This window comes from Tasmannia lanceolata, unplaced genomic scaffold (assembly GCF_043159265.1).
Source record: "Tasmannia lanceolata isolate RefF3 unplaced genomic scaffold, GAP_Taslan_0.1 ptg000037l, whole genome shotgun sequence".
NCBI lineage: Eukaryota > Viridiplantae > Streptophyta > Magnoliopsida > Canellales > Winteraceae > Tasmannia > Tasmannia lanceolata.
In genome coordinates, this window is record NW_027518714.1 from 47390650 (window position 1) to 47413759 (window position 23110).

Genomic DNA, 23110 nt, shown 5'->3' on the forward strand with positions numbered 1-23110 from the left:
AACTAAAATAAACATGTTTGTACCATGCGATTATCAATGGGATGAATAAACTAATAGTATAATCAAAGGAATATTTAAGAATAAATAAATCTACACAATACACTACAACCCTAAATGTGCTGTAATCAGCTGACAAATAACATACAGAAAGGGATTATTTCAGGGTAAACCTGAACACATTAGACCTCATTCATTCAATACATGTTCATTCAGCCAGCAGGGAACTCGAAAAGAATGTAAAGCTAAGAAATTCATTACAAAACAATCAGGTTAACATTTACAAATGTATAGGTAAGCATCTGTTGCAAAAAATGACATGTTAATCTTGGCTATTAAATTTTTAATTTCTAAAATGCATTAATGACATCACATGAATAATAGCTGCTCATAAGAGACATGAGAATAAGCTTATGTTACTTTGCAGCAACGTATTGCAATATACCACTAGCTTTCTATAATGCCTTATCATTACCACATCATATGATAGAATGTTTGATTCTACTCATTTCAAATAAAGCTATCAAAAAATCTTTACAAATAACAGTGGAAGGAACAAGGTAAGTTGCAATATTCTCTTGATATCATTCAACATGTATTGAACAATGATAAATGACCATTTAAAATCAAGCATATAACAGGGCATAGTATTGATATTTCTAATTTTTCAAAGTAAAGCTAGTAAATCTTTCCTCCTATGTAATAAAGATAAGGACCTGTTACCTACAATATCTTCATAGGTTTCAAAACATTATTTCATCCTTCAATAATTTTACTCCTAGACCAAAATAATGATTTATGACTAGTAATAAGGTAAAAAAATATCAAAATTTACCACAACACAAGGGAAATTCCTCAAGGAAATTAGGAAAACAAATAAATAATCCTCACAACTCAAAGGATCTTCGAGGATCAACAAAATCATCATTCGATCTTTCACAGAATTAAATTTCAAATTATAATTAAATGAAAATCAAGGAAAATATGACCTAACCGAAGAAACAAGAGAATTTATCTTTCTTTTCTTTTCTCTTTTTTTTTTGAAACAGTGCATGCAATTTTCCGCAAATAAATGACAAAAATAAAAACGATCAACAGAATTCGCAGTCATAGACATTATCTGAGTTCTTCTCCTATTCTTCTTTCCAAAATATCACTAGAAAATAGTAGATAAGGATTCAATAAGATCATTTCAAAAATTTAAAACAACATTAAACACTAAAATACCTGGATCGGCCTTCCTTTTCTTTTTTTTTGCTTCAACTGTCGAGCCTTTGCTTGAACTGCAGATTCAACTTCTTTACTAGCTTAATTCAACAAATCTTTGGAATTGACTCGAGCTCTTGTTTTCCTTCTTTGATTTCAACAAAAATGAACAGATCTAAGGTTTAAAAAGGAAATTCTATGGTTACCTAAAGGTTTTTGATGAACAGATCTAAAGTTTTGAGTTAGTTAAGAGAATAGATCTTAGAAAATAGAACAAAATTTCAGATCTAAGGTTTTATATGAGTTAGGGTTTCGGAATGAAAAGCTCAAGGTTTCAATCTGTGATCTGAGGGTTTATATTGATAGAAAATGAAGAAAACAAAGCTAAGAGGGGAAAAGAAGTGATCGGAGAAAAAAAAAACGGGGCCGGAGTTCATGGAGATCTGCCGGATTCCAGTGAGATCCACCGGAGAAAATGAGGATGAGGAAGATCTGTGAACAAATCACTAGATCTAATGACAGGTGGAATGGAAATCAATCGAGGATGTGTAGCCGGAGAAGAAGAAGCTCGTCAGAGCTTAGATCCGCCGGTAAATGGAGATCTGCCAGAGAAGGAGGGAGTTTGATCGGAAATTCACGGATGATCGACCGGAAAAACACCACCGGAGAAGAAGAACGAATAAGGTTTCGAAATCTCAGATCTATCCTCTCTCCCTCTGTTTCTCAGATCTAAAAAAAAAAAAAACCCCTTTTCTTCTGCACGAAATTTTTTTTTTATAGGAAAATATGGGCTGCTGATATTGGCACGCCAAAATGATGGGCGCGCGGTTGCGGAAATTTTGATGAAGCGCGCAGACAAATCGTGTCTTATTCGGCCAATGTACGTCCGCTCAAGGATAAATTCGCTCCCCTAATCGGATAAATTCACCCCCTTTTCTGGTTTACACTACGGTCCTTACCTCGGCCTGTTCGCTAGGCAAACGTACTCGGATTTCGACGAAATTTTGCAGGGACCTAGCTGGGACCCTAACTTACCTTGAGGTGAAATTTGGAGTCCTATCTCACTGATTTGATATGATTTTGAACAATCATGGAGAGATTATGGTACGGTCAAAATGGGGTGTCTACACTCAGTCATGCTAGTGATCGTTTGAGGATTAGCTGCTACTCCACTTCATGGGATATGATATGCCCCCAAATATTCAATGTTATCTCTTCTAGACATGCATTTCAAATACTTGGAAAACAAAATGTGCTCCTTCATGAGTTTTAAAGTACATGCAATATGATGTATATGACTTTCTCATGAAGAATTCTAAATTAATTTGTCATAAAAAATACTAAAATGAAATTTCTTAAGTTGGGTAAGAATACCTCATTCATTAGGCTCTAAAAGGTAGATGGTGCATTCATTAGTCCGAACGGCGCCAAAAGCAATTCATAATGCCCAGTGTGTGTTCTTAAAACTATTTTAGGGATGTTTACTTCATGCACTCTGATTTGATGATAGCCGCACCTCGTGTTGAACTTAGAAGAACATCATGCCCCATGAGACCCATCGTCTTTTACTGTGACCTTGTTCAATGCTCAATAATCTATTCACACTAAACAAACAATCAAATGAAAGAGGAAGACTTGTATTGAAATCTGTCACGCCCCGAACCCAGAATTCGAGGTAAGGCGCACGTGACAGCCGCCGCACGCCTATAGGGTCGCCCCCACAAGCATGCAAGGCTCCTTTACAATCAACTATTCTCAACATTCAGAGCAACTAATAAATGCGGAAATTTTAGTCTCAATTAAAGCTCAAATGAAATACATATATAGATAAGGAAGCACGTTAAGACTAAAGCATTTCATGGATAATGACAATTCAATCATTTGGAATGACATGCTAAAAGAAAACAGTGAGAAACCTTTTCAAAACAAGTTCCATGTAATGAACTGTAATAAAAGCTTGTAACAAATCTAAGTATATGAAATATACATAATACACTGACATAGTGTAGGATCACCTACCTCAAGCAAAATCTCCAAAATTTCATTTGCAAGGTTAGGTCCACGAAGAAGATCTTCCTAAAGCTTAGATAAATATGGAGTAAAGTACGAGGCTGAAATCCAATAACTCTAAGATTTTATATTATTTCAGCCACGTACTTTACTCCATATTTATCTAAGCTTTAGGAAGATCTTCTTCGTGGACCTAACCTTGCAAATGAAATTTTGGAGATTTTGCTTGAGGTGGGTGATCCTACCCTATGTCGGTGTATTATGTATTGAAAGAGGAAAACTTGTATTGAAATCAATAAAGTCCACTTCGAGGAGGCAACCTCTTTGTTTCTCCAAAGAAGAATGAAGAGTTATAATCACCATGTCTCTCATCCCCTCCTCTCTTCCTTTTTATCGACTAGCCCCCACTCTATTATGGTAACTAGATAACTTCCCCTAAACACTCCCTTTACATCTAAAACAAATCCCTCCATTAAAAAAAAGCCAACTATAAGAAAATCATATTACAACCCATCGTTCTGATCATTTCCTTAATTTTTTTTTGATAACTTTACCGAATCACTCGATAAACAGTCAACACCTAATGCAAATCCCTCCCTTAAAATAAACTCAACTATAAAGAAAAAAAAAATCACACTACAACTTATCCTTCTCATGTTTAGCATTAGCTAGGTAGCGCGCAATATGTGCATACATACCTTCTAAATAAGCATAAATACATAAGAGTCAATTTTAGAAGTAGCAAATGCGAAGAAACAGACAGAAAAAAAAAACCAGTTTTTTAGAGGATTGGAAACAATCAGATTCCATGGGAAAACACAATTTCCCATTGTTTCAAAACTTGTAAATTCAAAAATAAACTACCCAGTTAAAAACCCACTAAGCAATTATCAAAAATAAAAAAAGGGAACTGAACATTGGATTGGCTCAAGGTTTTTCAGCACTGGTTTAGGGTTTCAAGGGAAAAAATCTCACCTTCCCAACCCCAAGTACGCGAGAGAGGACCAAGAACATGAAGAGACAAAATGCAGAACAGTTAGAGACTTTTAAATGCGTTTTTATAAGAGATTTGAAAAATTCGCACCCACTGTAGGATAATTCGCGCCCTTGATGTGGCGAACTTAAATGCTTTTTGACGTCAATTCACGTTTGCGAATTATTGGACAGTGACGTTAAACGGGTTTCACTTTTTTTTGGGAAGGGCTGAGATTACTAAACATTTTTTTTGTGAGAATAATCTTAACCCTTCATAGAAAACTGAAAGGCTGACACAAGGCCATGTTCTTCTTAAGATTTTTAGAAAGGATTTGATCATTTGAGCCCAAAATTGATTATTAAAATCAAAATTATATTTAATACTGAGTCCAATAATTAATTTTAGACTCAAAATTGATTCTCAAAATCTAAAACGAACATCGTCTTAGGTTATGTTCGTTTCAGATTGTGGCCCCCAATTGTTTGGCCCAAACCGACTATTGGACTTTAAATTGTTTAATTTTGAGTCCAATAAACAATTTTGAGTCCAATAATCGGTTCGGGCCTAACTATCAGTGGCCACAATCCATTTGGCCCATTCATATATTTCCTTTATGCTCCAGATTGTCATATTAGTTCAACAAAATACAGTTTACCATTTAATTGTTGTTTTAGGTATTATAGTAATTAACAAGGGGGCGCCGGTATCCTAGCTAGCCACTATAAATACACCATCTACCATGTTGTTTGACTCATCCAACCCATTAATTACATAGCATCTGACATAGATAGGGTGTTCCTAAGAAACCATGTCCATACAATCATCCTAACCATTCGATCTGTACAAGCACAAAATGGACCCATTTTCTAGCCGTCCATTTTAAACCTCCACAAATCAACGCTTACCATGATCCTATGGAGATGATTTCTTAGGGACACCCTATCTATGTTAGGTCCTATACAACCGACATCTAACATAACCCAAACAACATAGGCTCCCATCCTATTTTGAGTCTCTACCTCAGATAACCTATCTGAGCTTGAGCTCAGATACTATTTACCTAATTAACAATGCTATCCTGTATTTTGTTGAATGAATATTATGAATAATTTTCAAATTAGTGTTGGGAAGGGATCTTGATTTCAGTTGCTTGTTTTTTTTTTCAAATCTAGATTTTACTACATTATAGGGCTGTTTGGATACGTGGATTAAGACTCCAGGTTTTACTTCGAAAGCACTGTAAAATTCTGGATTTTACAATTTATTATCCTGGATTTTAAGAAATCCAAGTTTTAGAAATCTCAGGAAATCTCTCCCCCATCCTGAGATTTCTAAAACTTGGAAACAAAGGAGGATCTCCTACTCTCTCGCTCGACCAAAAGAAGAGAGAGAAGTCAGAAAACAACTGACATTTCCTTCTTCTCTAGTCTCCCATCCATGATTTTGAGGAAATCCACAATTCTAAAATCCGCGTATCCAAATGGCCTCATACTATCTTCGGCATGCATTTGGTGAGAGGGAGTTGCTTGTTTTAAGTGCATAACCAGGAACTTTTTGATGTAGCTATGGATCTACTGAAAAATAAGGAGGGCCAGGGCATCTACGCAACGATATGAAAAGTAGGAAAATGATAGGGATGGCTCAAGTGACTTGTGATTTTGTAGGGAGAATCAATTATTTTGGCTCCTTTTCGGTCGTACTCTCGGTTTTCCTAGCCCTTTCTTTGTTTGAAAGGTAAGCTGGGATCAAACCCCAGACCCAGGGTGAAAGAACATAGCCTTTACCAGCTGAGCTAGAGGCTCAATTATTTATAATGCATAAGACGTATCTACAAATCTTTGAAGGAAAACTAAGTAGTCATTGAAATTGCCAACTCATTTGATTAACTGATAAAAAGGGCGGCCCAGTGCACGAGGCCCTCGCCATTGCAGAGTCTGGGGAGGGCTAGATGTACGCAGCCCTACCCTGCTTTGCAGAGAGGCTGTTTCCGTGACTTGAACGTGATATCCAAGTCACAATGGAGCAACCTTACTTTGCGCCAACGCCCTCTTCATTTGGTTAACTGATAATGTTCATAAAATTAGCAGAGTGATAAATCGACCCCTTTTTTAACATACAAGGGGGTCGATTTATCACTCCCCTAAAATTATTAGTCAAATAACACGTACGATTTACCAAAAAAAAGTACAAGATTTCAAACGGCATAAAATGGCATCCTTAACGGATGTCACCAACACATTTTATAAGCCAGGGATTTTAAAACCAGTTTTTTTAAAAGGGATTTACCCGGGACCAACACAGAAAGACATTTCGCAGCTAGCTGTTGCATGTGAAACCAGCCACGTCAGATGAATAAGACATAATCTGCTGAAAAGTGAGCCTGTGTGTGGTTGCTCTCACATCCAACAGCCAACCGCAAAATGCCATTCTGCAATGTTCCCTAGCAAATCCCTTCTTAAAATTAGTAAATTTGGAACTTCCAGCAAAAGGAAAATCAGTGAATCCAAAAGTGAGCCTGTGTGGTTGCTCTCATCTAAAGACATTCAACAAAGATGCTGCAAGTAAGCTAATTTCATTTTACCACGAAGCATTTACAAAGAAGAGAGAAAGGCAAGGCAGGTTACAGAAAGCTCTCCCAAATATACAACTGTACAGCACTCTCCTAATATACAACTTTACAAACATCATAAAACGACCACTGTTCTTTCTGAGTCATGTCGTTACCATGTTAACAGATTCTGTTGCTCCAGCAAAATTTTCTTTCATTAGAAGTCTTGTAACTGAGCATCTCGACTTGTTAACGGAACATAGCGCACAGAAGTTTTGGTTTGGATGCTGAGAGAGCCATCGGTCTTCTTGTCTACTACCATCAAATCCTGGAAAAAGTTTCCAACTGGAATAACCATTCGCCCACCGGGCTTTAACTGGTCAATAAGAGGTGGTGGGATTTCAGGTGCTGCAGCTCCAACATGAATTGCATCGTAGGGTGCAAATTCTGGCCAACCCTGCCTCCCATCTACATCCATTAAAGTACCTATCAAAAACCCCTAAAATATAGTGTGGAACTTGCTCATGGTGTGCAAGTGCCTATTGGCAGTGTTACTACAAAAAGAACCTCATTATAGCCGAGAAATGATTTAGTGCGACTTGTTTGCAACATTTTATGGTAAAACTAGCATGTGGGATATGTGAATAGTCGAATCATCAATTCAGAACACCCATCAAATAGAACCCAGCATAGACGAGCTATACAGCAGAATACACCAACTGGATAATCCTAATCATCATATCAGTGCAATGCAAGCCACAAGTTGGGCGGTCAGGATCATCTAATCATAATGATTTTTGGAACATGGAAGATCCAAGATGGGCCCATCATATGGATGACCCAGACTGAAGTTCAGACAATCTAACATGTCTAAGATATTAGCGATAAATTAATCAAATAATAATGTCAGTGAAGTGCTCCTCCTATTTTGATAATTAAAAAAGACCAATATGTTCCCCACACACAAGCGCATTTGGGAACAACATACCAATATGTTGTGCATGCCCCATCAGCTGAGATATTTTAACGGCACCTTTAGCTACCATGAATTTTTTTCATGATAAACTGGTATCTCCAAGTGGAGAGAGAGAGAGAGAGAGAGAGAGAGAGAGAGAGAGAGAGAGGGGAGTTGGGCAGGTGAAGTGGCTAAAAATCAGGAAACAAAATACAAGAAACTAGTGTCTCCAAGTGGTGAGAGGTGGCAGAAAATCAGGAAACAAAAAACTCTACTCAAAATCCGATCCACTATTTCCTGATTTTTAGCCACTTCACAACCTCATCTCAATCGGCCCCATCAAATCTCTTCTCCCACCCACCCAACCCCTCTTCATCACTCGGAGACACCAGTTTATCATGAAAAAAAATTCCTGGCTGCCGGACATGGCCTAAACTTCCATTGGCCGTTACTACCATCTAGATAGTGGTAGTGCATTATGTTACTGAGGTTCTCCTATCGTTGCAGATAACCATCTGTCCTGGTCATGCAAATTTAGTAAATATTAGGGGTCAGTGGGAGTTAAACTCCTGACCCAGCAGATTTGCATGTCTTATCCTCCGCTGGATCAACAGGTTAGGTTTCATTTAGGGAAGTGATATATCCGCCCCTTTTGATTACTTGGGACACCCAGCAGCAGTGTATCAATGACTGCAGAGGGGCTGATGTACTTCATGTAAGAAGGATTCAGTGGGTCTGATTGCCACGTACATTGCCGCTGGGTGTCCCAAGTAATCAAAATGGGCAGATATATCACTTCCCTTCATTTATTTTACTTCCCTATAAAACGATTTGTACTTGAACATACCACCAACATGCACCAAGAGGGAACCTTCTTTCAACAGTGATGCTGCTGCACTTTTTTTGAGATTTTCAATGGAATTAGAAACCAGCTCAGGAATATGCTCTACACCCACTGCCCGACCTCCTGGCCCCACCATCATTGCAAAGCATCCTGTCAAATATCCAGTTCCTGCACAAATCACAAGATCAACTTATGCAAATGTTAAAGCTACAGTAATCATCAAAGAAGAAATTAGGGAATAACCAGAGAGGATTCATATACCACACTAATACATTCCCAATGATGAAAATATAGAACTAACCCAAGTCACTTTTCAAACAGATCGATGAATGGTATCAGCTAGTTTGAAGAAAGAGGTCGTCACAAAATCAAACAATGAGCAAAATACCTTGCAGAGCCAAACCCAAGTAACAGATACTTAGTTCCACATCAGATATATGTCATACACGAATTACAGACACAACAGAAAAGAGGCAATAGAGAATACTCAATTCATCTTTTCTTCTCATAGTTCAATATCCCTACATATATATTTTTAATATATTTCTGTTTTCTACATAGCTAAAGATATGCATAGGGAAATGATATCCACCACTGTTTTCAGAGGTGGAGGTGTGGAACAGTCAATCACAATGCATGCACTTGAAGGCATTACTTACATTGAGCAGAGAGATGACTAAAATGAGGACATCACAACTTACCAATTTTTTAAAATTAATATTTAATAGGGAAAATGACTGGAAAAATGGGCTTTTTTCCTCAAATATCATGGATGATGGGGTGTTTTGAAAATGACAAAAGAAAGGGGAAAAGTAACGACTTTTGCCAAAGATGATAGAAATGCCCTTAGGCTCTGTTCAGTTGCATTCTCGGGAAAACGAATCCAGGGAAAACACCCCATTTTTTCCCGAGAAACCTGAAGTAAGGATGTTCACTTGCTTTCCTGAGAAAACCCCCCAACCTAGGTGGAAAGTGGCAAAAATTACGTGGAAATACGAAAAATGACGTGGGTAGAAATCGTTTCTCACATCTGTGGGAAACCAAATCCCACTAATTTAGTGCGATTTTGCTTTCCACGGTGGTGAGAGAAAAAAAATGACTCTTCTCATTCTCGTGGGAGAGAAAACCCAGCCTTCTTCGTGGGCAAAAAAACCCACCGTCTTCTTCCTCGGGACGACGAACGACTCTCCCCTTCAGCCATCTCAGGTAGGCCACCTCCATCGTCTTCTTCCTCTCTTCTTTTTTCATTTTTTTGGATTGTGCCATGTGCTCTGTAAGAAGGGGATTCGTTTTATTCCTTTTTTGCTTTCTATTTGATATTTCTAGGGTTTCAGTTGGGTTTGGGTTCAGATTTGTAGGGTTAGGGTTTCATTTTAGATTTCTAGGGTTAGGGTTTTCCTTTAAGATTTGTAAGGTTAGGGTTTGAGCTTACTTTTATAGGATTAGGGTTTGATTTATGTTTCGTAGGGCTCTCCCCTTCAGCCTTGAATTTGAAGTTGAAGGGTTTGTAAGGTCAGGGTCTGATTTCAGCACTTTTTTTGCTTTTGTAAAGTTAGATTTTCACTGGTGAAAATTGTGAGCAGATGGGCCAATTGGTAGGTATAATTTGAGCATATGGGCCAATTGGTTGTTGAAAAATGCCAAAGTTCTGTATTAGAAGCTTTGGCCTGAGAATAGTTTATTTGTGGCTGATCCATGTAAAGAACCGGCACTAGCAGAATATTGTAGTGATGTGCCATTTGCCTGTGTTGGTTTCATGTTTTTGATGAGGTGTTGCTGACCATCCATCTAAGCTTAACCTTCACATTGGAATTTAACCTCTTTAGGAAAAGAAAATTGCCTTTGTTCATTTCCTACTGATTATCACCAGTCATTTTGTTTTCCTTTTGGTTATGATGTTTGATAGTTTAAAATTATATATTGTTTAATAGCAATTTGTTCATTACTTTCATATGTGTTGTGTTGTTTCAAAAGTCCCTTCTCATACATCTTTCTTCTTTTTTTGGTAGACTCTTCTCTCCGGCACCGAACGGCGTTTCTGTTCTCTCTCCCTCTTTCAGTCTTACTACTACTGTTCGGATCTTGAGGTATATTTTCTCCTATAAGCCCCATTCCATGTCGTGTTTGGGGCTTCTTATTATCTATGCTTGGGATTGCTTCCTATGTGGTGCCTATGTTTGAATGGGAGGTGGTGGTTGGGAGCTTCGATGTTTTGTCTGAAAGGGGATTGTGGGTGTTGTAGGGCTACCATCATGCCGCGAGAAGCAGTAAATAGGAGGATGATGATTGTTCGAGCAGCAGCGGTAGTTATGGCTACGGCGTCTGCATTATTATTTAGGATTAGACGAAACCTTCAGCGCAGGACAAGAGCCCCTTACGAATCAGGGTATCTAACCCACAGGGAATATGTTACACGTATCACACATGCAGAGAATCACTGTGTCGCTGTGCTTCGTATGGATGTTCGCTGCTTCCGCACTTTTGTGGCCATCTTAAGAAACACGGCTCTACTCGAAGACACAATCCACTGTTGTGTCGAGGAACAAGTGGCCATTTTCTTACAAATACTTGGTCACAGCGATAGGAACCGCCATGTTAGGGCAGTAATTAGACGGTCAGGGGCGACGGTTTCGAAGTATTTTAACAAGGTTTTGGATGCCGTGCTAAATATCCGGCACTTGTTCATCTTACCTCCTTCAACGGAGACACCACATCAAATCGCTGGAAATCAGAACTGGATGCCCTACTTTAAGGTAGCAAGCATTACCTCTGTATTTCTTAGTAATTGATTAGGGCCTTAGGTTCATATGCTGACGTATCCTGATGTTTAATGTCTACATTGTAGGATTGCATTGGTGCAATCGACGGGACTCACATACATGCAAGAGTAAGTGCAGAGTTGAATGGCAGATTTTGGTGTCGTAAGGGATACCCATCTCAGAATGTGCTCGCTGCATGTGACTTCGACATGAAGTTCACTTACGTGTTAGCTGGGTGGGAGGGGTCGGCATCAGAATCACGGGTCTTGGCATCCGCTTTATCACTCGCAAAACCCATTCCGTGTCCACCCGGTACTTAAGACTTTATTTTTTACACCTGACCTTACCTTTAGTTTATGGTCTGAGTTATGAAACTTAGACATAATCCTTCTTGTGAGTGCAGGAAAACACTACCTTGCCGATGCTGGGTACCCATGCCTAGCTCATTTTATAACTCCATTCCGCGGCCCTAGTTACCACTTGAACGAGATCAGGGGGCACAGGCCTCGATCCCCTGAGGAGTTATATAATCAGAGGCATTCAAGGGTTAGGAATGTAATCGAGTGAACTTTTGGGGTCCTGAAGAAGCGATTCACCATAATAAATTCACCACCCATGTATTCTTTAAAACGGCAGGTGGACATTGTGTTAGCCTGTTGCTGCGTCCACAACCACATCAGGAGGGAGATGCCAAACGATGGGTACATTGAAGTGGTTGACCGTGAGTTGGCAGTAGCCCCTCCGGAGGAGATTCCGCCACCGCTTCCTTTGCCCCCTATTTCTAGGGCCGAGGATGTGAGAGCAGGAGGACTGATCCGTACAGGCATTATGGATCATTTGTGGCGTGATTTCGAGGCACGCCGTGGTCATACTTAGGATGATCTGTTGTTTACTATTATATTTTATTATCTGTCTTTGGGTTGTAACTATGTTCACTCGCGAATACTTTGCTGTTATTACACTTTGCTTTTATTACTTTGTCTTTTGGATGAATGCGTATTTGCTTTTAGTACTACTTTGTTTGCTTTTAGTACTACTTTTGCGTCTTCTGTTTGATGATATCATGTTTCATAAATGAACAATGTCACAGGTAAGATGGCGTCTACTTCAGGGGTGTCGAAGGGGAGGAAAAAAAATCACTGGGGAGAGGATGAGGATAGACTACTTGTTACAAGCTTAGCTCATCAGGTTCCCTTGGGCAACAAGATTGCTAACGGGTTTAAAGAGCTTGCATTAAACGCGGTGGCACAGGATCTTACCATTAGAATTGGTAGGGATATCACGAAAGATCATGTGAGGAACAGAATGAAGACAATGAAAACCAATTACAGGATTCTTCACACTATCCTCAGTCGCAGCGGTTTTTGGTGGGATACAATACAATGCAAAATAAGTGTTGAGAATGAAGTGAAGAATGATTACCTGCAGGTAATCTCCAACAGAGTTGTTTATGATTTGTTTTTCTCTGTAATCAGTTTCCACTCATTACTTACAATTACACCATTTTTTTCCAGAGTAGTCCCGGACACCTTCGGTTCTTTAACACCCGTTACCCCCTTTATGAAGAATGGAAGTATGTGTTTGGGGAGGATTATGCTACAGGAGAGTTTCTTGACGACAGCCATGCCCCTTCCCAGGATGAGTTGGGTACTTTTCCTTCCAGCGACCCAGTGGGGCTCGACGATATGGCCGACAGATTCCCCCCTGTAGGTACTCCTCCAGGTCCTCCACGATGTTCCAGATCACGCCATTCTTCTCCTGTTAAAGACGCTAGCATGGGGTTCAGTGACTCATCCCCTGTGAAAGCGCCTACTCCAGGTAGCAGCGGAAAGAGGACGCGGGATGCAGATGGAAAGCTTGGAAAAAATATGGATAGGTTGTCCGACAGTATCAGGATGATGGCTGATGCCATCACATCGACTGCCGAGGTGAACGACCTCAGTCATCTTAAAGACTCGATGATGAGCATGGAGAGTTTCACCAACAGGGAGCGGGTTAGAGCCTACATGTACCTCCATAACCATCATAAGGAAGCTGAGGTCTTCCTTTCCCTGGAGGACGAGGGACGTCACGAGGTAGTTATCGCTATTTTGGTCGTTCCAGTATTTCGCTCTTTTGATGGTGGGTTGACTATTTCTTATTTTGAAGTTAGGTTTTTTGGATATTGTTATGGTGGGTTCTCAACCTTATGTTAGTGGTGGGAAACTCATGTTATGTTTTTTTGGGTTCTGTTTATGGTTGATGTTATGGTTGGATACTGTTATGGTTGGTTATGTTGTGTTGTTTGGATACGGTTATGTTTAAAACTTTTGGTTATGTTGGTGGGTATGTCCAGCAGGTTTCTGTTGCTTATGTAGGTGGTGAGAAATTGATGGTATGATGACAAACTATGGTTATGTTGTTTATGTCAGTGGTGGTTATTTGTACTTGTATGTTATTTTCATTATATTATTTTGAATTGAATTCTTGTAGGTTAATGGGCAAAATAAAATTTTATGTGGTCTTCAAGGGAAGGCAGGTAGGTGTATATGATAGTTGGCAAGACTGTCACGATCAAGTGAACAAGTTTAGTGGAGCCTGCTACCGGTCCTACGGTACTAGGGATGAGGCAGAGGTTGCCCTTCGAGCATTTATACAAGCCAATAGTGGGCCCAGAGAAGATAGGAAAGCAGAGACCAACCACCTTCATCTGGATTCCCAAGGCTCGACAAGTTCTGATGTGACGGGTTCATCATGTAGTTAGTTTTCGCCACCGATAAATTAAGACATTTGTAACCATGTGACTTAGTTTAAAGTTTTTTTTTTTTCATGTAGGACAAACTGACATGGGTGGCATGCCTAGCTTTAAGGGTGGTAACTTGTTATTAGATGTGTTGAAATATAAAATTTTGTCAGTCGTTGTTGGCAGGAGAAGTTTGTTGATGTTTAGAAGTTTGTTGTTGTTTTGGGGATTTCTCTTTTGGGTCTTCTTGAAGCTCTTATGTTGGTTTTTTTTTTTTTTGGATTTAATTTGATTCCTTTCTCTGCTGTTGATTCCCTGTCTGGATTGCAAGAAAAATATTCTTGGGATTTTTTTCCTTTCTTTCTGAGATTCATATGGAAATGATACGATTATGGTTAATATAGAGAGATATTATCATAGATTGAAGGTCCCTCTTTAAGTAAAGATTGAATAGGATTGATTGAAGTTATTCTTTTCATGTGTTAATAAAGTAGGAAATTTTAGAAATATATGGAACACCCATTATTCATAAAAGGATTATGCCCATCTGGGTCCATGATAGAGTAGCCAAAAACAGCAGCAGTGAACCTTGCTCTAACTGGGGGTGCTCTGTTGAAACGTATAAAAACAGCTGATTCAGAGAACTCAAACAAAACGACCACAAAACACACAAAATATTGAAGAAGCTTGAACAAAGCCATCTCAGAAAAATGTAATCTATTTCACATCCAAAGCAAAAGAGAAGAAGAGAAACACTGGGTGGCAGTGCCAATACTGTTTGGCTTTCAAAAAACTCAATGGAACAACTGCCAATAGTGTCAGACACATAACTGCACATTTAAAGATGTTCACATTCCTCATTAAGAGCCCCCTGGATTGCAGAAGATTTTAATCTTCCCAGTTGAATGCAATCCATTTATGTTTATTGGGTGTGAAGGGTGTAACAGATAACAGATTGGTGGGGGGAAAACTTGAGTACAGCTATGCAGTAATTTACTGTTTCTGCCACATTAACTATGCATTCTACAAAAGTTGGAAGGGTGGTTATTGCTGCTTGTTTCAAGGTAGCTTAGCGAAATTTGTCAGTTTAGATCATATTGATGGTCAATGTACCCTCACTCTCAAGTTGACGAAGAATTGTGGAGGCCACTTCAACTTCTTATGAGAACATTGGAAGAGGGTGCATTCAGGTTATGTCAGGGTGCATTGAGGTCAGGGTATAGACTATACAACCTTGAAACCTGAGTTGGACTTGAGGTCCCGAGTTCAAGATGATTCAAAACTTCTATGTGCTTTTTCTGGGCTGTAAACATGACATAGTAGCCATTCTTTTGTCCTTTTTTCCACTGCTAGTCAACTCATTAATATGTGGATCAATTGAAATGTAGAAACCTGATCAACTATTCGGAAAATCTCATTGAGTTTGTTTCTGGGTTTATTAAAAGTGAAGTTATCCCCTAAATTGACTCAAGCCCACCACTGCCCTATGGAATTGAGTTAGCTTCACCCGGTTTTTTAAACTCTGTTTCTTTCTATACCAAATCAGTGGAGATTTTAGCCTGTTCCAATCTCCCAATTGTAACTATCTAAACCAACTTAAATGTATGATCTTGCATTTTCTGTTACAAATGAATGTCTTTGTCTGTGCATTTCCTCTTTTTTTTTGTCACTCACAATGCATCATGCAAGTGAACAACACTAATCATGTGAATGTGTATACGCATAGCTATGATAAGAGCTTCAGAATCAGAAGGAAAACTTGTAATTCATACAATTATTCTGTGATCAAATTTCGAATTTGAATTAATTGAAGCCATGCCTATGCTTTTAAAAAAGGTTTTATAGATTTACTCAATTATGAATGCAAGTGTGCTCTGTTTTAATTTTCCTTTTATTCTGCCTCAACAAATGGGCTTCTCTTAAATGGATGGAAAGTGCCATTCATAATGCTATTTTGTGTTGTAAAATGGTCCAAAGAAAAAATTCCAATTAACACATAAAATCCGTTCCGCACTCATGAATCATTAGGAATAGGTTAATGGATGTGTTTTTCGTGAACCCCTGATTCAAATCATGAGTTTGATTTCAATTTAGGGGAAAATAACATTATTATCAGTGTACCTCTCCATTGGAACTTATTGAGCAGATTTCAAGTTGCTGCAGCCGAGAACAGCTAATTCCGCAAGGTCCCCCTAGAAAGGGGTAAAACACTAAAATGTCTAATGGGAACCTCCTAATACACATCCAAATTTGGGGGTGGGGTCGGAGCCCTATGGTTCAATAAATTAATTCTCTTTGGCAAACTTGATCCCCTTCTCGATTGAGGATTTGAGTTCAGGCTTGAGATTTTCCAGACCTTGCTTTTCGTAGTCAGAGAGAGGTCCCAACCCAACTACTTCCTCCACACCGTTCTTCCCCAGCCTTAACTACACCACTCCACAAACATCAATGTATTAACAAACATCTCCAAGCATCATTAAAAAAAAAAGAGGCCGTGTTCGTTTGGGATTTCGAGATTGATTTTGAGACCAAAACTGATTACTGGATTCGTTTAAATGCAATTTTGAGTCCAATAATCAGTTTTGGATTCAAAAAAGAAAAAAAAAAGGGCGTAAACAATCAGGCAAAAGTTAAGTTCATGTAACTTTAATAACACTGTGCAGCCAGAGGGGTAAATAGTGATTACACATGTTTTGGGTAAATAATGCACCACATTAGCAATCTATTAACCAAAGGATATAAGGGATGCTCTACATTTCTAGAAATAGATTCGCAAGTGAACAGGCGTAGGAAACCTTTTCCTGCACAATTTCCCGGGATTTCCTGCGCAAGTGAACAACTGTGGGAAACAATTTCCTGCACAGTTTCTCGGTATTTCTTTTCCTTTTGCCACGTCAGATTCCCGGGAAACCTTTTCTTTTCCTTTCCCGGGAAAACAAGTGAACAGAGCCTTATGGCTTTTTAAAGTCATCTTCAGCAATCGTATCACTTTTGCTTTACATTTTACACATGGAAGTGATATATTTGCCCCCACTTTTACTTGGGACAGCCCCCTCTAGTGTATTTATGAATTCTCTTTTACACTATGTGGTTGTCCCATGTAAAAATAGGGGGCAAATATATTATTTCACTTTTTCTTTACGTTTTACAGTAGGAAAAGATATATTCGCCCCATTTTTTGCTTGGGACAACCCCCTCTAGTGTATTTATGAATTCTCTTTTACACTATAGGGGTTGTCCCAAGCAAGGTTTTAAATTTCGGTTTGGGAATGCGTTTTGGTCCTCACCGAAACCGAATTTTTTCACGAAATCCGACGAAATCAGAAAAGGCTTGATTTTATCCAGCCTGAAATTTCAAGGAAGTATTAAATAATGAATAAAATCAGATTTTAACGTGATCTTCCCTAAAATTTCAGGAAAATGAAATTTCGGGCGAAATTTTTTTTTTTGAGACAATAGGAAAGGAATATATTAAGAACCGAGCTGGTTCAAAGCAAAATACAGAAATAGTGAGAGAAAGAAAATACAAAATCAAGGAGGGAGAAAATCAAACCGCTCCAATCTAGGCCTAAATACACCACTCCGAGCTAGGGAGTCAGCCTCTGAATTAGCTGATCTCCTCACATGCCTAAAGGATATAGACGAGAGAACAACTAAATCATCTAGTTCCTCAAAGAGAGATAAAAAACGCCACGGAGGAGAGGCCGCACCCAGAAGCCAAAGAATAACATTAGAGGAGTCCCCTTCCACAATCACCTTATCTATCACAGACATATCCAACGACTTAATCCCACAGTGAACAGCTCTCACTTCCGCTTCATTCGAATCCGCCACTCCAATGGGGCCCGAGAAAGCCCAGAGAACATCCCCCTTGGAATCTCTGCATAAACCCCCAATCCCTGCATCACCAGGATTGCCAAGAGAGGATCCATCGAAATTCATCTTTATCATTCCCTCAGGAGGAGGGAGCCAAGGTTGATTAATTGTAACTTTGTTGTTCCCCTCCTGGCAAATAGTCTGCCAACCTTCCCAAAGATCATACACTGAGACGAAATGAAACATAGGTATGCTTCTAGCCCAAGAAATAACCTCGGAAATGATATTGATAAATATCCAGTAAGACGATTTTGCCACACCTTCAAACACTCGGGAATTTCTTTCCTTCCAAATGAACCACCATGAAGCCACCATACACATCTTCCATAGCAACTTACCCTTACTTTTCCAGGGGCACCATTCCCAGCTTTTAATGAAATCAGATAGGGTGTTAGGGAGAGCCCAAGATACCCCAAAGCGAGATAGAATATAACCCCATATATCTCGAGCAAATTTACAGTGAATGAAAAGATGATTAATGGATTCACCATCTGAAGAACATAAGGGGCAATGGTTGACCAAAATCATCCCTCTCTTGCGCAGGAAGTCTACTGTCTGGATACGACCACAACATACTGCCCATGCAAAAAAGGAAATCCTTGGCGGGCAAGAGAAATTCCAGATCGAAGCATAAGGAGCCTCCACTTCGCTACACACCAACTGATGATAGAATGATTTAACAGAGAAAAATCCGGATGTACACCAAAACCATACGCGGGAATCACTCACACTCTTCTTAATGTAACACCCTTCAATCAAGGCCATTAATTCAAGGATTGAATTCAACTCCCGATCAAAAAAATTTCGTCTGAACTGCGGCTTCCAAACCACTACTGAGTTCACCCTTTCAAAAGAATCTGCCACCCATCCCGTCTTTTGAGAAGACACTAGGTACAGATCAGGGAACATTTCCTTGAGAGGAGCTGCTGAACACCACGGATCTGACCAGAAACGAATTCTATCCCCAACATAAACTTTAAAGCGAATACCTTTGGAGAATGGAACCTCAACCTTCAAAATATCCCGCCAAACAGTGAGACCTTTGAACTTAAAATTATCCGCAGTACACCAATTTCCTTCCCTCACCCCATATTTGCTCCCTAATACTCTTACCCATAAAGCAGAGGGTTCTGACCCAAACCGCCACAACCACTTGCCCAATAAAGCCATGTTAAAGCCTCTTATTCTCCGAATCCCTAACCCTCCATTTTTCAGAGGGAGGCACACAGAACTCCACTTAACCAGGGGGATTCCACCAGAGGGAAGAGAGCCCCCCCACAAAAACCGCCTTTGAATCTGTTCAATTCTGAGGGCTACACTCACTGGGCATTTGAACAAGGAGAGAAAATAAATTGGAATACTTGATAGAACTGCTTTGATGAGAACTAACCACCCACCTTTAGAAATCAAATTACGTTTCCAGGTGTCTAGACGCCTCTCAACTCTATGGATGATTGGATTCCAGAATAATTTATTCGGTCTTCCCACCCCCAAAGGAAGGCCAAGATAAGAAGCAGGCAAAGACTTCAAAGAGCACCCCAGAATCCTAGCAAAGACAGAGGCTTCGGAAGAAGTAACATTTATAACATATAACCATGACTTCGAAAAATTAGTTCTTTGGCCCGAAACCATCTCGTAACACCTTAAGATGGCTTTAAGATTCAATATCTGAGAGAAAACTGGAGCACAGAATAGCAACGTATCATCTGCGAATTGAAGGAGCGAAACCTCCACTTTATTACTCCCGATTAAGAAACCTTCAAAAAGTCTCAACTCACTACCTTTTCTCAAAAGCCGGCTAAGAGACTCTGCAACAATCACAAAGAGAAAGGGAGATAGAGGATCCCCTTGCCTTAGCCCCCTAGATGATTTGAAAAAACCCTTGGAAGAGCCATTAATGAGGACAGAGAACCAAGCAAAAGATACACAAGCTCTAATCCAACCTCTCCACCGAGAACCAAAACCCATTTTTCCAAGACTATAGTCCAGAGCCTCCCACTCGACCCGATTGTAAGCCTTTTCCATATCAAGTTTACACAATACTCCTCCTTGACCGCTACGCCTGTAGGCGTCAATAGCTTTGTTTGCAATAAGAGAACAGTCCAGAATTTGTCTTTTATTAACAAAAGCGCTTTGACTGTCTGATATTAAGGAGGGAAGAACTAATTTGAGGCGATCCGCCAAAACTTTTGCCAATACTTTATATAAACAACCGACTAAGCTTATCGGCCGAAATTCCGACACCTTTGAAGCCCCCTCTACCTTTGGTATTGGGGTAATGAAGGTTGCCCCAGTTCCTTTGTCGAGGGCAAGCCCTTCAAAAAATTCTTGGAAAAAACTCATCAGATCCGATTTAACAACTTCCCAACTGACTTGAAAGAAAGCCAAACAGAATCCGTCCGAACCAGGAGCTTTATCTTTAGCCAAAGAGAATAAACCTTTCTTTACTTCCTCCTCAGTAAAAGCAACTTCCAAGTTTGCAACTTCCCCTAAACTTAAACTGTCAAACTTCACCCTTGTTATCAACTCTCTCCCCTTGCCACAACCAGAGTTTCAATTCTATTCCTTCTCCTATGGACACTAGCCATAGCATGGAAATAGGCAGTATTTTTATCACCCTCTACAATCCACTTAACTCTAGATTTTTGACGCCAGGTTATTTCTTCCTGAAGCAGCAAACTATTATGCTCGAGGCTAACCCTTCCCAGGTCCTCCCAATCCTTTTCCGAAGCAAGACCACACTCCCCCAGAGCATTTAATTCTACCATTCGATTCTCCAGCCATCGCTTACGCCCGTGATCACGAAGCTTTCTCTCCTTGACCCACGCCTTCAATTTTGCCTTAACAAATCTCAGTTTGGTTCCAATAACAATGTCAGCCGAGCGGCCTACCACATGACAAGAAGACCACCAGCCCCCTAACCTCTCCTCCATCTGGGGAGACTCCAACCAAGCAATTTCAAATCTAAAAGGAGATGGACCCCACGATTCCATTCGAGGATCTAATAGAATTGGACAGTGATCCGACACCAAATGAGGAAGCGCTTTCTGAAAAACCTCAGGGATGAGTTCCAACCACTTCCCAGAAATCAAGAATCTGTCCAGCCTACTTCTACACTGCCCTCTGGCCCAAGAGAAAGAGGCACCACTCAAGGGAAGGTCAACTAATTCATTGTCTGCTATAAAATCAGAGAAAACCTTCATGTTATTAGTGACTCTAGTACACCCTAACCTCTCCCCTACTGCCTTAATTTCATTAAAATCACCCCCAATACACCAAGGATGAGAACAACACTCTCTGACCTTGACCAATTCTTCCCAAAAAAGGCCTTTTTCGGTAGAGGTAAATGGACCACAGACTCCAGAGAAGAGCCAATCAGACTTATCCACTACCTTTTGAAGAGAAACTGATAAGGAGAAGTCTCCATACCACACCTCCTGTCGAGACCAAGAAACACTATCCCAGGCTAACAGCAAACCTCCCGATGCCCCTTTAGAAGCTAAGAAAACAAAATCCCACTCTTTTTTAAAACCTAAACTTCTGATATCCAAGCTACTAATGGAAGCCATTTTTGTTTCCTGAATGCAGACTACCTCTGGTTTCCAAACTTTTAGCAGTTCTTTAACCTGTAATCTTTTCTCCTGGGACCCCAGACCATTAACATTCCAAGAAAGAATCTTCATGATATCACTTAAATAGAAGGCATCTTCCCCACTCTAGCATCGGAATACCTTCTTTTCTTCTTCGAGAGAAGGCTCTTCCCACTAGATCCCGAATCATAATTAATATTCGATTTTAAACGAAGTAATTCCCTATCCGTTCGACTCGAGCTATAAGCTGTAGACCCATTAAAACAAGAATTCCTGCCTTCATCTCTTTGTTCTGCTACCTGAATTTCAACTCGATACTGATCCTCAGGACCCGCATAAACCAAACCCAATCTCTTACTTATGCTCAGGGTGTGGTCTACCATGAACTCAACTAGATCCTTTCGAAGGTTCAAAACAGGGACCAGCCCTAAATTTCCTTCAATATGCGAGGACATCCGCAACAGAGAAGATGATTCCAACCTCCTGCCAAGGCTTGAGTTGAAGTCATAATTGACACCTTTAGCAGAAATCGTGACTAAGAATCGAAAAGGATACTCCCTGTGAAGGCTAAAAAAACAATTCACCAAGCTACTCAACCCACTAAGGTCAATCAAAAGGTTCTTCCGACCACAGCGCCATGAAAAACAGAAGGCTTTCGTAGAAATCAGAGAATCGGATTGCTCTGCACCTTCTTGTTCATACAATACTTCTTTCGAAGCCCATCGCACCAAATTTGCGCCAGATGACACTTCAGCAGCCTCAGAAACCCCCTTCTCTTCCCAATCCTTTTCAAAAACCAGGCGAGCACTTATCCCACTCGCAAGGATCTTATCGTGAAAGCTTACCTGAGACCGAGAGTGGCTTAATAAGGGCGAAGAGAGAAATTCATGGTTAACACTACCTGAAACTTCGAGATGGGAATATTCTCCAGGGGAGCAAAAAGGCAGCTCCCTCTCAATACAGCTAGGAATAGACTTATTAAATATCCCCTCAGAAATTAAAGATATGGGCGACTGACAAACAGGGCCCAAAGCAGCTTCCGTAAAAGCCCAGCCCAAAGGCCCGTAGGAAAAGTCTGGAGGAGACAAAAAAGTTTGAGTTAACCCAATTTTGATTTCGGTATCGACCGAAACTTGAAATTTCAGATTTCGGTCGAAATTTAAAACCTTGGTCCCAAGTAAAAATAGGGAGCGAATATATCATTTCACTTGAACTTTATGTTTTGCACTGGGAAGTGATATATTCGCCCCCTTTTTTACTTGGGACAACTCCCTCTAGTGTATTTATGAATTCTCCTTCACACTATAGGGTGCTGTTACAAGTGAAAACGAGGGGTGAATATATCATTTCTCTCTTTACGGTGGGAAGTGATATATTTGCCCCCTTTTTTACTTGGAATAGCCCCCTCTAGTGTATTTAGAATTCACTTTTAGACTACAGGGGGATGTCCTGAGTAAAAACAAGGGGCGAATAGTAGTTTTACAACTCGAACCACTATTAGAACGTCTGAACCACTAATTAGAACTATTTAGACACTCTTAACCACTATTTAGGATGTTTGAACCACTATTTAGACCCTATGAACCACTGTTACACCTATTTAGAATGTTTGAACCACTATTAGACC

General features: G+C 39.9%; 1 protein-coding gene across 1 annotated transcript in view; it reads right to left on the reverse strand.

Annotated features, from left to right (window-relative positions):
* Window positions 1–6849: 6849 nt before the first annotated feature.
* Window positions 6850–23110, reverse strand: part of LOC143861794 (protein-L-isoaspartate O-methyltransferase-like) — a 45472-nt gene continuing 29211 nt past the window's right edge. Inside the window, exons 3-4 of the mRNA XM_077372723.1 lie at window positions 8540–8704; window positions 6850–7205 (exon numbers count right to left, since the gene is read on the reverse strand). Coding sequence (XP_077228838.1) covers window positions 6955–7205; window positions 8540–8704 — 416 coding nt within the window. The 3' untranslated portion in view covers window positions 6850–6954. The remainder of the gene's footprint in view (window positions 7206–8539; window positions 8705–23110) is intronic.